Below are 14,793 nucleotides of genomic sequence, written 5' to 3' on the forward strand. Positions count from 1 at the left end.
TCCTATTGATCTTTCTCCTTGGTGTGTCTATGTCCTTGTTCCGGTCTGTGCTTGTGACTCTAGTAGCGACAATTATAGGTGAAGGAGTAATGCACACAGTTGCTATATTATTTATTATTCCGAAACCGGCGTGTGAGCCTGTATCAACGCGCCCTATGGACCAATTAGCATCTTACATGGCCTTCCTCAGCACTCAGGATGTCGGATGATCGGGCCCTTCGGAAGACGATATTGTTCTGTAAACGCCACATCTTGTTTCAAATTCAAGGCATCTTCTGTTCCGATCCACCCATAATCCCTAATAAACTCCGGGCTACACTTTTCTGATGTGGTACGTAAATTGCGGAAATAGAAGCCATCTTCACTGGTGTACGGAAGATAGGGGATATGCAGAGAGTCTGCTATGCGCTTCCCAGCTACATCTGCAAGTGTTCTAGGAGAAAGTTCGCCATTCGAAGCTACAGTCTCAAGATATGTTATCACTGTTACGCAGAAGGGATTGAAAAGCTTCCGTATAAGGACACGGAAGAGGCTCTTGCCCACATATTCAGTGTGTATCCATGAATAATATTTAATGGAGATTGGCTGGACAGAGACTCCTAAGCGGAAAATAGATGTGTGAAAGCGGAGAAGACTCTTCCCAGTCGTCGTGGTGCCTTCGGGAAATATCAAAAGGGGTGTCCAAAGGTCGTTATCTTCTTCTTTCATGATCTTTGCACGGGCCTCTAATTGGCAAAAGCCGGACAGGGACTTAGTGTCACAACCGGGAGAGATAAGTTGGGTTACTTCTTCATGGGTATACTTAGCTATATCGCGACGAATTAAAATGGTGCGCGTGGCTGTCGCAATGGCCCTGATGGCCCAGAACCGGGTAGCGGCTTCTTTAGAAACATATGAGGTACTTTCTGCGCAATACATGCATGGTATGTCCATAAAGTCTGTATGATTAGCAACAATAGCGTGGCATTTAGCCTTTCCTTTTCGATTTCGTACTATTACACAATATCCCATAGTAAAGAGCATGAGACGAATTATGGGGGCTGTTATCAGCACAAGGAATGTTGCCCTAACTCTATCGAATGGCCTGGTAGGATCTGTCCCCAAATTTAAGAAGAAGCATGCCAGTGCCAATAGCAGAAATAGCGGTATTATAATCATTATTCGCAAGAGAAGAACGAAGGGGGAAAGTGGTAGATAGCAAGGAAGCAGTAGATACTTAACGTACCACTTTTCTCCCATGGAGGTATAGTGCTTATTCTGAATAAAAGGAAGAACTGGTCGGTACTCCACCTCTCCGTCCATACTTGTTTCTGACCTATTTAGGTCTGGATTTATGAAGGACGCCATTTTTATCTTCTAGTCTTGTCTGCCAAGCTGTAGCCGACTACGCATACTTCGTAATGCGTAGACTATACCTCCTAAATAGCCTTGTCCACTACAGCTGATTCCGATGAACGGATCGTTGCTCCTGCCACACGGTGCCTTTCCCTATTGTGCACAGCATCCCATGAGCACAAGGCAACACTGAGTAGACGATACAACGGACGTTATCCCTAAGTTAGTGGCCATCACCAGGATCCATTGATACATTCACTACCCGAGTCACGCCTTCCCCCTGCACAGGAACCACCAGCAGAGGAAGCCCACGAGGCCCCCCACGACGACGACCACAGCGACGGAGATCCCCGCGATGGCCCCCGTGGAGAGCCCGCCCCTGTTGGCGCCAGAGGACACACAGGAGGCCCCAGCATCATCAGGGCTGTACCCATCGTTGCACACACAGACAGAGTTATCATCAGTGGAGTTGCTGGGACAGCCATCCACGCATGACTTCCTCCCAGGGCTCACCTTCCCACTACTACATGCCTCGCACATGTCATCCCTGTTGGGCTTCTTACTACTGTCACAGGAGGTACAGACAGCGGGGGCCATACCACCATCAGACAGAGCTGCTGGGGCTGTACACTGGGAGCAGCCCTCTACCCCCACATATGCCTTAGCAGTATTACCAGTGCCTGTCAGTGTGCCTAGGGGTTACTACAAGCCAACACAGACTGATCAGTGTTGGATGCACCAGGCACTACGAAGTACCTATTGTTGGCTGCTTCTGTGCAGATCCCAGTATTACCTGCTGTCTTGCACATGAAGCTACCAGGAGCCTTCTGAGTGCTATAACAGCCACCCATGTATAGGAAGTAGTTGTTGGTGCACTGTGTACATACACCATTAGCACAAGTATTCCCAGCCTTTTGAGCCTCACTAGCACAGAGACCATCTATAGGAGCTTGTGAACTATCTCCACAATAGGAACAGTAGTGCTTTGTGGTGCCCTGATCATCTATTACGATGGCATCACAAGAGCCAGCTGTCCCCCCACAAGCCGTGGGGTCCTCGCAGGTCTTCTCTGTGCATGTATAGTTGTCTGAGGTTCCAGCGGGCTTCCTGTTAGGCTTGCACTTTGTGCACTTGAGAGGTCCTGTAGACTCCTTTGTGCACTCGGCACACCCATCGATGCCCCCCTGTGCATTATCACAAGCAACGCACTCACCAGTAGGACCATTGCCTTTCATGAAGAACCCAGGCTTGCATGTATCACACTTATCATTGCCAGTTTGAGTGCAGGTGGCACAGTTAGCACCTGGACAAGCGGTGCATGTAACCGTACCACTACCACTACTGTAGTATCCATCGAGGCACTCCGAGCAGGTCGGCGGTGTCGCCGAGTCCTTGGTACACTTCTTACACCCGGCAATGCCCTGGTAATTTGGATCGGCTCCAGCTGAAACGGTACTGCATAAAACACATGTTTTGTCCTCCTTCATAAATAGGGCCTCGTCAGCGCCTTTACATCCAGCGTAGTCTTTTGTCACGCACGTCGAGGTCCCATCAAGGGCCGTCCTGGGGATCTTACTGTTATCACAAGCTGTGCACTTCGGCTTCTTGGTAGTCGAATCAACCTCACACTGGGTACATGCTTGATCTATCGTGTTGCAAGGAAGGCACTTCCCCGACTCCGGGTCAGCATAAGTGTTTCCAGTGCATCCATTATTATTCACGCATGACTTGTCAGTCTTCAGGTACTTCCCCTCTGGGCACGATGTACAATGATTCTGACCACTTCCATCGCAGGTCAGACAGGACGGATCACACTGCTTGCATTCGTTATTCTCTTTATAGTACCCTGCTTGGCACTCAGTGCACGTGGCAGGTCCTGGACTATTAGTTGGTTCCGTGCACTTGAGGCAGTTAGCCACCCCCGTATATCCATCTGCTCCCTTGGTATCCCAGCAGAGGATGCACTCCCTTCCCTTCTCTGATGGTGTAGCAGGGTTCTTGAACAGGCCGTTAGCTGTATTACACTCAGTGCACACTCCATTACTGGCTGCTGTGCATATCTCACTGCCAGGGTGTGCATCCTTGTTGTAGCACCCGCCCATGAAGAGGAGTCTCATACTATCACTATCACCCCCACACCACATAGCACTATCACTATCACTGTACAGCATTCACTACCTAAGTCACGCCTTCCCCCTGCACAGGAACCACCAGCAGAGGAAGCCCACGAGGCCCCCCACGACAGCGACCACGGCGACGGCAATGCCCGCGATGGCCCCCGTGCTGAGGCCGCTCCTATTACTGCCAGAGGACACACAGGAGGCCCCAGCATCATCAGGGCTGTACCCATCGTTGCACACACAGACAGAGTTATCATCAGTGGAGTTGCTGGGACAGCCATCCACGCATGACTTCCTCCCAGGGCTCACCTTCCCACTACTACATGCCTCGCACATGTCATCCCTGTTGGGCTTCTTACTACTGTCACAGGAGGTACAGACAGCGGGGGCCATACCACCATCAGACAGAGCTGCTGGGGCTGTACACTGGGAGCAGCCCTCTACCCCGACGTATGCCTTAGTATCTACTAGTGTGCCTAATGGGTTGCCACAGGCCAGGACAGACTGATCAGTGTTGGATGCACCAGGGACTACGAAGTACTTATTATTCTCATTGGCAGCTGTACACTTACCATCGGCTGCTGTCTTGCACATGAGGCTTCCTGGTTCTGTATCATACTTATAACACCCACCCATGTACAAGAAGTAGTTGTTAGTGCATTGTGTACATACACCTTGATCACATTGATTATTTGCTTTAGCACTATTACACTTCCCATCTATAGGATACGTATTAGCTTCTCCACAGTATGAGCAATAATGATGCTCTACACCCTTATCATCAATCACTATTGCATCGCAGGCACCAGAGGTACCACCACAAGCCGTGGGGTCTTCACATGTCTTCACACATGTATAGTCATCCCCCGCATCTCCATTGGATTGCTTCCTGTAGTTAGGCTTACATTCAGTGCACTTGAACCCATTATTGTTAGAACATAGACTACAGCCTTCACGGCCACCATCTGTTGTACTGTCACAAGCAACGCACTCACCAGTAGAGCCGGGTTGTTTCATGAAGAATCCAGGCTTGCATTTAGTGCACTTATCATTGCCAGCTTGAGTGCAGGTGGCACAGTTGGCACCACAGGCTTCACATGTAACCGTACCACCATTTCCACTATTGTAATATCCGTCGAGGCACTCCGAGCAGGTCGGCTTGGCTCCGTTCTTCTTACATGTTTTACACCCAGGCGTCCCTTTATTAGCTTCTAAACTTTCACTATCATCACTACACAATATGCACTTGGTGCTACCATCATTTAGAAAGTGGGATCCGTCAACGTTACTTGTTGCGCACCCATTTGCATCGACACAGGTTGTCGTGCCATCGATGGCCGTCTTCACCATCTTCTGACCACCGCAGTTAGTGCACTTCGGCTTCTTGGTAGTCGAATCAACCTCACACTGGGTACATGCTTGATCTATCGTGTTGCAAGGAAGGCACTTCCCCGACTCCGGGTCAGCATAAGTGTTTCCAGTGCATCCATTATTATTCACGCATGACTTGTCAGTCTTCAGGTACTTCCCCTCTGGACACGATGTGCAATGATTCGGACCACTTCCATCGCAGGTCAGACAGGACTGATCACACTTCTCACATGCATCACCCTTCTTAATGTATCCATCTTGGCAGACAGTGCATGTGGCCGGTCCGCTAGTGCCCGTGTGGGAGCATTCTGAGCATCCAGCGACTCCCATGACCCCGTTTCTATCTATAGTATCGGAGCACAAGATGCACTCACTACCCTTCTCTGATGGTGTAACTGGGTTCTTGAACAGGCCGTTAGCTGTATTACAAGCAGTGCACAGTCCTCCCTCAGCCTTTGTGCATATCTCACTGCCAGGGTGTGCATCCTTGTTGTAGCACCCGCCCATGAAGAGGAGTCTCATACTATCACTATCACCCCCACACCACATAGCACTATCACTATCACTGTACAGCATTCACTACCTAAGTCACGCCTTCCCCCTGCACAGGAACCACCAGCAGAGGAAGCCCACGAGGCCCCCCACGACAGCGACCACGGCGACGGCAATGCCCGCGATGGCCCCCGTGCGGAGGCCGCTCCTATTACTGCCAGAGGACACACAGGAGGCCCCAGCATCATCAGGGCTGTACCCATCGTTGCACACACAGACAGAGTTATCATCAGTGGAGTTGCTGGGACAGCCATCCACGCATGACTTCCTCCCAGGGCTCACCTTCCCACTACTACATGCCTCGCACATGTCATCCCTGTTGCAGTGGGAGCATCCCTCAATAGCACATGCGAAGCACCCACTACCATCCCTGTTGGGCTTCTTACTACTGTCACAGGAGGTACACACAGCAGCAGTCATGCCACCATCAGATGGAGCTGCTGGGGCTGTACATGCTGAGCAGCCATCCACCCCAACGTATGCCTTAGTATCTACTAGTGTGCCTAATGGGTTACCACATGCCAATACAGACTGATTCTGATTGGTTGCCCCTGGGACTACGAAGTACTTATTATTGGCCGCCTCTGTGCATATCCCATTGTTACCTGCGGTCTTGCACATGTAGTTGCCTGGTGGACTCTGAGTGCTATAACAGCCACCCATGTACAAGAAGTAGTTGTTAGTGCATTGTGTACATACACCTTGATCACATTGATTATTTGCTTTAGCACTATTACACTTCCCATCTATAGGATACGTATTAGCTTCTCCACAGTATGAGCAATAATGATGCTCTACACCCTTATCATCAATCACTATGGCATCACAGGCACCAGAGGTACCACCACAAGCAGTGTCATCCTCACAGGTCTTCACACATGTATAGTCATCCCCCGCATCTCCATTGGATTGCTTCCTGTAGTTAGGCTTACATTCAGTGCACTTGAACCCATTATTGTTAGAACATAGACTACAGCCTTCACGGCCACCATCTGTTGTACTGTCACAAGCAACGCACTCACCAGTAGAGCCGGGTTGTTTCATGAAGAATCCAGGCTTGCATTTAGTGCACTTATCATTGCCAGCTTGAGTGCAGGTGGCACAGTTGGCACCACAGGCTTCACATGTAACCGTACCACCATTCCACTATGTAATATCCGTCGAGGCACTCCGAGCAGGTCGGCTTGGCTCCGTTCTTTACATGTTTACACCCGGCGTCCCTTTATTAGCTTCTAAACTTACTCATACAACACATGCTTGGTGCTCCATCATAGAATGGGATCCGTCACGTTACTTGCGCAGCCTTTTGCATCGACACAGGTGTCGTGCCATCGATGGCCGTCTCACCATCTTCTGACCACCGCAGTGTGCACTTCGGCTTCTTGGTAGTCGAATCAACCTCACACTGGGTACATGCTTGATCTATCGTGTTGCAAGGAAGGCACTTCCCCGACTCCGGGTCAGCATAAGTGTTTCCAGTGCATCCATTATTATTCACGCATGACTTGTCAGTCTTCAGGTACTTCCCCTCTGGACACGATGTGCAATGATTCGGACCACTTCCATCGCAGGTCAGACAGGACTGATCACACTTCTCACATGCATCACCCTTCTTAATGTATCCATCTTGGCAGACAGTGCATGTGGCCGGTCCGCTAGTGCCCGTGTGGGAGCATTCTGAGCATCCAGCGACTCCCATGACCCCGTTTCTATCTATAGTATCGGAGCACAAGATGCACTCACTACCCTTCTCTGATGGTGTAACTGGGTTCTTGAACAGGCCGTTAGCTGTATTACAAGCAGTGCACAGTCCTCCCTCAGCCTTTGTGCATATCTCACTGCCAGGGTGTGCATCCTTGTTGTAGCACCCGCCCATGAAGAGGAGTCTCATACTATCACTATCACCCCCACACCACATAGCACTATCACTATCACTGTACAGCATTCACTACCTAAGTCACGCCTTCCCCCTGCACAGGAACCACCAGCAGAGGAAGCCCACGAGGCCCCCCACGACAGCGACCACGGCGACGGCAATGCCCGCGATGGCCCCCGTGCGGAGGCCGCTCCTATTACTGCCAGAGGACACACAGGAGGCCCCAGCATCATCAGGGCTGTACCCATCGTTGCACACACAGACAGAGTTATCATCAGTGGAGTTGCTGGGACAGCCATCCACGCATGACTTCCTCCCAGGGCTCACCTTCCCACTACTACATGCCTCGCACATGTCATCCCTGTTGGGCTTCTTACTACTGTCACAGGAGGTACAGACAGCGGGGGCCATACCACCATCAGACAGAGCTGCTGGGGCTGTACACTGGGAGCAGCCCTCTACCCCCACATATGCCTTAGCAGTATTACCAGTGCCTGTCAGTGTGCCTAGGGGGTTACTACAAGCCAACACAGACTGATCAGTGTTGGATGCACCAGGCACTACGAAGTACCTATTGTTGGCTGCTTCTGTGCAGATCCCAGTATTACCTGCTGTCTTGCACATGAAGCTACCAGGAGCCTTCTGAGTGCTATAACAGCCACCCATGTATAGGAAGTAGTTGTTGGTGCACTGTGTACATACACCATTAGCACAAGTATTCCCAGCCTTTTGAGCCTCACTAGCACAGAGACCATCTATAGGAGCTTGTGAACTATCTCCACAATAGGAACAGTAGTGCTTTGTGGTGCCCTGATCATCTATTACGATGGCATCACAAGAGCCAGCTGTCCCCCCACAAGCCGTGGGGTCCTCGCAGGTCTTCTCTGTGCATGTATAGTTGTCTGAGGTTCCAGCGGGCTTCCTGTTAGGCTTGCACTTTGTGCACTTGAGAGGTCCTGTAGACTCCTTTGTGCACTCGGCACACCCATCGATGCCCCCCTGTGCATTATCACAAGCAACGCACTCACCAGTAGGACCATTGCCTTTCATGAAGAACCCAGGCTTGCATGTATCACACTTATCATTGCCAGTTTGAGTGCAGGTGGCACAGTTAGCACCTGGACAAGCGGTGCATGTAACCGTACCACTACCACTACTGTAGTATCCATCGAGGCACTCCGAGCAGGTCGGCGGTGTCGCCGAGTCCTTGGTACACTTCTTACACCCGGCAATGCCCTGGTCATTTGGATCGGCTCCAGCTGAAACGGTACTGCATAAAACACATGTTTTGTCCTCCTTCATAAATAGGGCCTCGTCAGCGCCTTTACATCCAGCGTAGTCTTTTGTCACGCACGTCGAGGTCCCATCAAGGGCCGTCCTGGGGATCTTACTGTTATCACAAGCTGTGCACTTCGGCTTCTTGGTAGTCGAATCAACCTCACACTGGGTACATGCTTGATCTATCGTGTTGCAAGGAAGGCACTTCCCCGACTCCGGGTCAGCATAAGTGTTTCCAGTGCATCCATTATTATTCACGCATGCATTATCCTTCAGGAACGTATTTCCCTTACAAGAGGTACACTGGGTCGCCGACGTCTCACAGGTCAGGCAAGAGTCGTTGCACTTCTCACATGCCCCGTTACTATTTAGAAAGTATCCCTCTGTGCAGGTATCACATGTAGCTGCTCCTGCATTCTGTGGTGCCGTACATGTGGCGCAGTTCTCCACTCCCTTTGTCGCGCCATCTCCCACCGTGTCCCAGCACAGGATGCACTCCCTTCCCTTCTCTGGTGTTGCAGCCGGGTTCTGGAATATGTACTGGTTATCTACCTTACAAGCAGTGCACACTCCACTACTGACCTTTGTGCATATCACACTCCACTATCACCCTATCACCCTCTATCACCCACTATCACCCATTATCACACATTGTACAGCATTCACTACCTAAGTCACGCCTTCCCTCTACACACGAACCACCAGCAGAGGAACCCTATGAGACCCCCCACGACGACGACCACAGCGACGGAGATCCCCGCGATGGCCCCCGTGGAGAGCCCGCCCCTGTTGGCGCCAGAGGACACACACTTACCACCCTCTAGACTGTATCCATCAACACACTCCCCACATATATTATCCATCACACAGCTCTTGCAGTTGGTGTCAGAGCATGTCACACACCCAGTGCCATCCTTGTTGGGCACCTTACTATTGTCACAGGAGGTACACACAGCAGCAGTCATGCCAGCTGTTGTTAGAGCTGCTGGGGCTGTACACTGGGAGCAGCCCTCTACCCCCACATATGCCTTAGCAGTATTACCAGTGCCTGTCAGTGTGCCAAGGGGGTTACTACAAGCCAACACAGACTGATCAGTGTTGGATGCACCAGGCACTACGAAGTACCTATTGTTGGCTGCTTCTGTGCAGATCCCAGTATTACCTGCTGTCTTGCACATGAAGCTACCAGGAGCCTTCTGAGTGCTATAACAGCCACCCATGTATAGGAAGTAGTTGTTGGTGCACTGTGTACATACACCATTAGCACAAGTATTCCCAGCCTTTTGAGCCTCACTAGCACAGAGACCATCTATAGGAGCTTGTGAACTATCTCCACAATAGGAACAGTAGTGCTTTGTGGTGCCCTGATCATCTATTACGATGGCATCACAAGAGCCAGCTGTCCCCCCACAAGCCGTGGGGTCCTCGCAGGTCTTCTCTGTGCATGTATAGTTGTCTGAGGTTCCAGCGGGCTTCCTGTTAGGCTTGCACTTTGTGCACTTGAGAGGTCCTGTAGACTCCTTTGTGCACTCGGCACACCCATCGATGCCCCCCTGTGCATTATCACAAGCAACGCACTCACCAGTAGGACCATTGCCTTTCATGAAGAACCCAGGCTTGCATGTATCACACTTATCATTGCCAGTTTGAGTGCAGGTGGCACAGTTAGCACCTGGACAAGCGGTGCATGTAACCGTACCACTACCACTACTGTAGTATCCATCGAGGCACTCCGAGCAGGTCGGCGGTGTCGCCGAGTCCTTGGTACACTTCTTACACCCGGCAATGCCCTGGTAATTTGGATCGGCTCCAGCTGAAACGGTACTGCATAAAACACATGTTTTGTCCTCCTTCATAAATAGGGCCTCGTCAGCGCCTTTACATCCAGCGTAGTCTTTTGTCACGCACGTCGAGGTCCCATCAAGGGCCGTCCTGGGGATCTTACTGTTATCACAAGCTGTGCACTTCGGCTTCTTGGTAGTCGAATCAACCTCACACTGGGTACATGCTTGATCTATCGTGTTGCAAGGAAGGCACTTCCCCGACTCCGGGTCAGCATAAGTGTTTCCAGTGCATCCATTATTATTCACGCATGCATTATCCTTCAGGAACGTATTTCCCTTACAAGAGGTACACTGGGTCGCCGACGTCTCACAGGTCAGGCAAGAGTCGTTGCACTTCTCACATGCCCCGTTACTATTTAGAAAGTATCCCTCTGTGCAGGTATCACATGTAGCTGCTCCTGCATTCTGTGGTGCCGTACATGTGGCGCAGTTCTCCACTCCCTTTGTCGCGCCATCTCCCACCGTGTCCCAGCACAGGATGCACTCCCTTCCCTTCTCTGGTGTTGCAGCCGGGTTCTGGAATATGTACTGGTTATCTACCTTACAAGCAGTGCACACTCCACTACTGGCCTGTGTGCATATCTCACTCCACTATCACCCATTATCACACATTGTACAGCATTCACTACCTAAGTCACGCCTTCCCCCTGCAGATGAACCACCAGCAGAGGAACCCTATGAGACCCCCCACGACGACGACCACAGCGACGGAGATCCCCGCGATGGCCCCCGTGGAGAGCCCGCCCCTGTTGGCGCCAGAGGACACACACTTACCACCCTCTAGACTGTATCCATCAACACACTCCCCACATATATTATCCATCACACAGCTCTTGCAGTTGGTGTCAGAGCATGTCACACACCCAGTGCCATCCTTGTTGGGCACCTTACTATTGTCACAGGAGGTACACACAGCAGCAGTCATGCCAGCTGTTGTTAGAGCTGTTGGTGCTGTACACCGGGAGCAGCCATATACTCCTACATATGCCTTAGCGGTACTATCAGTGCCTACTAGTGTGCCTAGGGGGTTACTACAAGCCAACACAGACTGATCAGTGTTGGATGCACCAGGCACTACGAAGTACCTATTGTTGGCTGCTTCTGTGCAGATCCCAGTATTACCTGCTGTCTTGCACATGAAGCTACCAGGAGCCTTCTGAGTGCTATAACAGCCACCCATGTATAGGAAGTAGTTGTTGGTGCACTGTGTACATACACCATTAGCACAAGTATTCCCAGCCTTTTGAGCCTCACTAGCACAGAGACCATCTATAGGAGCTTGTGAACTATCTCCACAATAGGAACAGTAGTGCTTTGTGGTGCCCTGATCATCTATTACGATGGCATCACAAGAGCCAGCTGTCCCCCCACAAGCCGTGGGGTCCTCGCAGGTCTTCTCTGTGCATGTATAGTTGTCTGAGGTTCCAGCGGGCTTCCTGTTAGGCTTGCACTTTGTGCACTTGAGAGGTCCTGTAGACTCCTTTGTGCACTCGGCACACCCATCGATGCCCCCCTGTGCATTATCACAAGCAACGCACTCACCAGTAGGACCATTGCCTTTCATGAAGAACCCAGGCTTGCATGTATCACACTTATCATTGCCAGTTTGAGTGCAGGTGGCACAGTTAGCACCTGGACAAGCGGTGCATGTAACCGTACCACTACCACTACTGTAGTATCCATCGAGGCACTCCGAGCAGGTCGGCGGTGTCGCCGAGTCCTTGGTACACTTCTTACACCCGGCAATGCCCTGGTAATTTGGATCGGCTCCAGCTGAAACGGTACTGCATAAAACACATGTTTTGTCCTCCTTCATAAATAGGGCCTCGTCAGCGCCTTTACATCCAGCGTAGTCTTTTGTCACGCACGTCGAGGTCCCATCAAGGGCCGTCCTGGGGATCTTACTGTTATCACAAGCTGTGCACTTCGGCTTCTTGGTAGTCGAATCAACCTCACACTGGGTACATGCTTGATCTATCGTGTTGCAAGGAAGGCACTTCCCCGACTCCGGGTCAGCATAAGTGTTTCCAGTGCATCCATTATTATTCACGCATGACTTGTCAGTCTTCAGGTACTTCCCCTCTGGACACGATGTGCAATGATTCGGACCACTTCCATCGCAGGTCAGACAGGACTGATCACACTTCTCACATGCATCACCCTTCTTAATGTATCCATCTTGGCAGACAGTGCATGTGGCCGGTCCGCTAGTGCCCGTGTGGGAGCATTCTGAGCATCCAGCGACTCCCATGACCCCGTTTCTATCTATAGTATCGGAGCACAAGATGCACTCACTACCCTTCTCTGATGGTGTAACTGGGTTCTTGAACAGGCCGTTAGCTGTATTACAAGCAGTGCACAGTCCTCCCTCAGCCTTTGTGCATATCTCACTGCCAGGGTGTGCATCCTTGTTGTAGCACCCGCCCATGAAGAGGAGTCTCATACTATCACTATCACCCCCACACCACATAGCACTATCACTATCACTGTACAGCATTCACTACCTAAGTCACGCCTTCCCCCTGCACAGGAACCACCAGCAGAGGAAGCCCACGAGGCCCCCCACGACAGCGACCACGGCGACGGCAATGCCCGCGATGGCCCCCGTGCGGAGGCCGCTCCTATTACTGCCAGAGGACACACAGGAGGCCCCAGCATCATCAGGGCTGTACCCATCGTTGCACACACAGACAGAGTTATCATCAGTGGAGTTGCTGGGACAGCCATCCACGCATGACTTCCTCCCAGGGCTCACCTTCCCACTACTACATGCCTCGCACATGTCATCCCTGTTGGGCTTCTTACTACTGTCACAGGAGGTACAGACAGCGGGGGCCATACCACCATCAGACAGAGCTGCTGGGGCTGTACACTGGGAGCAGCCCTCTACCCCCACATATGCCTTAGCAGTATTACCAGTGCCTGTCAGTGTGCCAAGGGGGTTACTACAAGCCAACACAGACTGATCAGTGTTGGATGCACCAGGCACTACGAAGTACCTATTGTTGGCTGCTTCTGTGCAGATCCCAGTATTACCTGCTGTCTTGCACATGAAGCTACCAGGAGCCTTCTGAGTGCTATAACAGCCACCCATGTATAGGAAGTAGTTGTTGGTGCACTGTGTACATACACCATTAGCACAAGTATTCCCAGCCTTTTGAGCCTCACTAGCACAGAGACCATCTATAGGAGCTTGTGAACTATCTCCACAATAGGAACAGTAGTGCTTTGTGGTGCCCTGATCATCTATTACGATGGCATCACAAGAGCCAGCTGTCCCCCCACAAGCCGTGGGGTCCTCGCAGGTCTTCTCTGTGCATGTATAGTTGTCTGAGGTTCCAGCGGGCTTCCTGTTAGGCTTGCACTTTGTGCACTTGAGAGGTCCTGTAGACTCCTTTGTGCACTCGGCACACCCATCGATGCCCCCCTGTGCATTATCACAAGCAACGCACTCACCAGTAGGACCATTGCCTTTCATGAAGAACCCAGGCTTGCATGTATCACACTTATCATTGCCAGTTTGAGTGCAGGTGGCACAGTTAGCACCTGGACAAGCGGTGCATGTAACCGTACCACTACCACTACTGTAGTATCCATCGAGGCACTCCGAGCAGGTCGGCGGTGTCGCCGAGTCCTTGGTACACTTCTTACACCCGGCAATGCCCTGGTAATTTGGATCGGCTCCAGCTGAAACGGTACTGCATAAAACACATGTTTTGTCCTCCTTCATAAATAGGGCCTCGTCAGCGCCTTTACATCCAGCGTAGTCTTTTGTCACGCACGTCGAGGTCCCATCAAGGGCCGTCCTGGGGATCTTACTGTTATCACAAGCTGTGCACTTCGGCTTCTTGGTAGTCGAATCAACCTCACACTGGGTACATGCTTGATCTATCGTGTTGCAAGGAAGGCACTTCCCCGACTCCGGGTCAGCATAAGTGTTTCCAGTGCATCCATTATTATTCACGCATGACTTGTCAGTCTTCAGGTACTTCCCCTCTGGACACGATGTGCAATGATTCGGACCACTTCCATCGCAGGTCAGACAGGACTGATCACACTTCTCACATGCATCACCCTTCTTAATGTATCCATCTTGGCAGACAGTGCATGTGGCCGGTCCGCTAGTGCCCGTGTGGGAGCATTCTGAGCATCCAGCGACTCCCATGACCCCGTTTCTATCTATAGTATCGGAGCACAAGATGCACTCACTACCCTTCTCTGATGGTGTAACTGGGTTCTTGAACAGGCCGTTAGCTGTATTACAAGCAGTGCACAGTCCTCCCTCAGCCTTTGTGCATATCTCACTGCCAGGGTGTGCATCCTTGTTGTAGCACCCGCCCATGAAGAGGAGTCTCATACTATCACTATCACCCCCACACCACATAGCACTATCACTATCACTGTACAGCATTCACTA

General features: G+C 51.3%; 1 protein-coding gene and 7 pseudogenes across 4 annotated transcripts, besides 3 other annotated features; all 8 read right to left on the minus strand.

Moving 5' to 3' along the window:
- Nucleotides 1–186: 186 nt before the first annotated feature.
- Nucleotides 187–1,347, minus strand: GL50803_002692 (Acyltransferase; the record flags this gene model as incomplete). The annotated part of the gene is made up of 1 exon (XM_001704543.1): nt 187–1,347. One exon carries the CDS (start codon nt 1,345–1,347, stop codon nt 187–189), a length of 1,161 nt encoding a protein of 386 aa, XP_001704595.1.
- A 255-nt stretch (nt 1,348–1,602) lies between these two features.
- GL50803_0050264 (pVSP) lies at nt 1,603–3,506 on the minus strand (annotated as a pseudogene; the record flags this gene model as incomplete).
- A 12-nt stretch (nt 3,507–3,518) lies between these two features.
- On the minus strand, nt 3,519–5,402 carry GL50803_0050265 (annotated as a pseudogene). The gene has a single exon.
- Nucleotides 3,519–5,402: a sequence feature (pVSP).
- A 12-nt stretch (nt 5,403–5,414) lies between these two features.
- GL50803_0050266 (pVSP) lies at nt 5,415–7,323 on the minus strand (annotated as a pseudogene; the record flags this gene model as incomplete).
- A 12-nt stretch (nt 7,324–7,335) lies between these two features.
- Nucleotides 7,336–9,135, minus strand: GL50803_0050268 (pVSP; annotated as a pseudogene; the record flags this gene model as incomplete).
- Nucleotides 9,136–9,206: 71 nt separating this feature from the next.
- On the minus strand, nt 9,207–10,967 carry GL50803_0050269 (pVSP; annotated as a pseudogene; the record flags this gene model as incomplete).
- Nucleotides 10,968–11,010: 43 nt separating this feature from the next.
- On the minus strand, nt 11,011–12,873 carry GL50803_0050270 (annotated as a pseudogene). The gene has a single exon.
- Nucleotides 11,011–12,873: a sequence feature (pVSP).
- A 12-nt stretch (nt 12,874–12,885) lies between these two features.
- On the minus strand, nt 12,886–14,787 carry GL50803_0050271 (annotated as a pseudogene). The gene has a single exon.
- Nucleotides 12,886–14,787: a sequence feature (pVSP).
- Nucleotides 14,788–14,793: the final 6 nt, after the last annotated feature.

Source organism: Giardia intestinalis, chromosome 4 (genome assembly GCF_000002435.2).
Source record: "Giardia intestinalis strain WB C6 chromosome 4, whole genome shotgun sequence".
Lineage (NCBI taxonomy): Eukaryota > Fornicata > Diplomonadida > Hexamitidae > Giardia > Giardia duodenalis.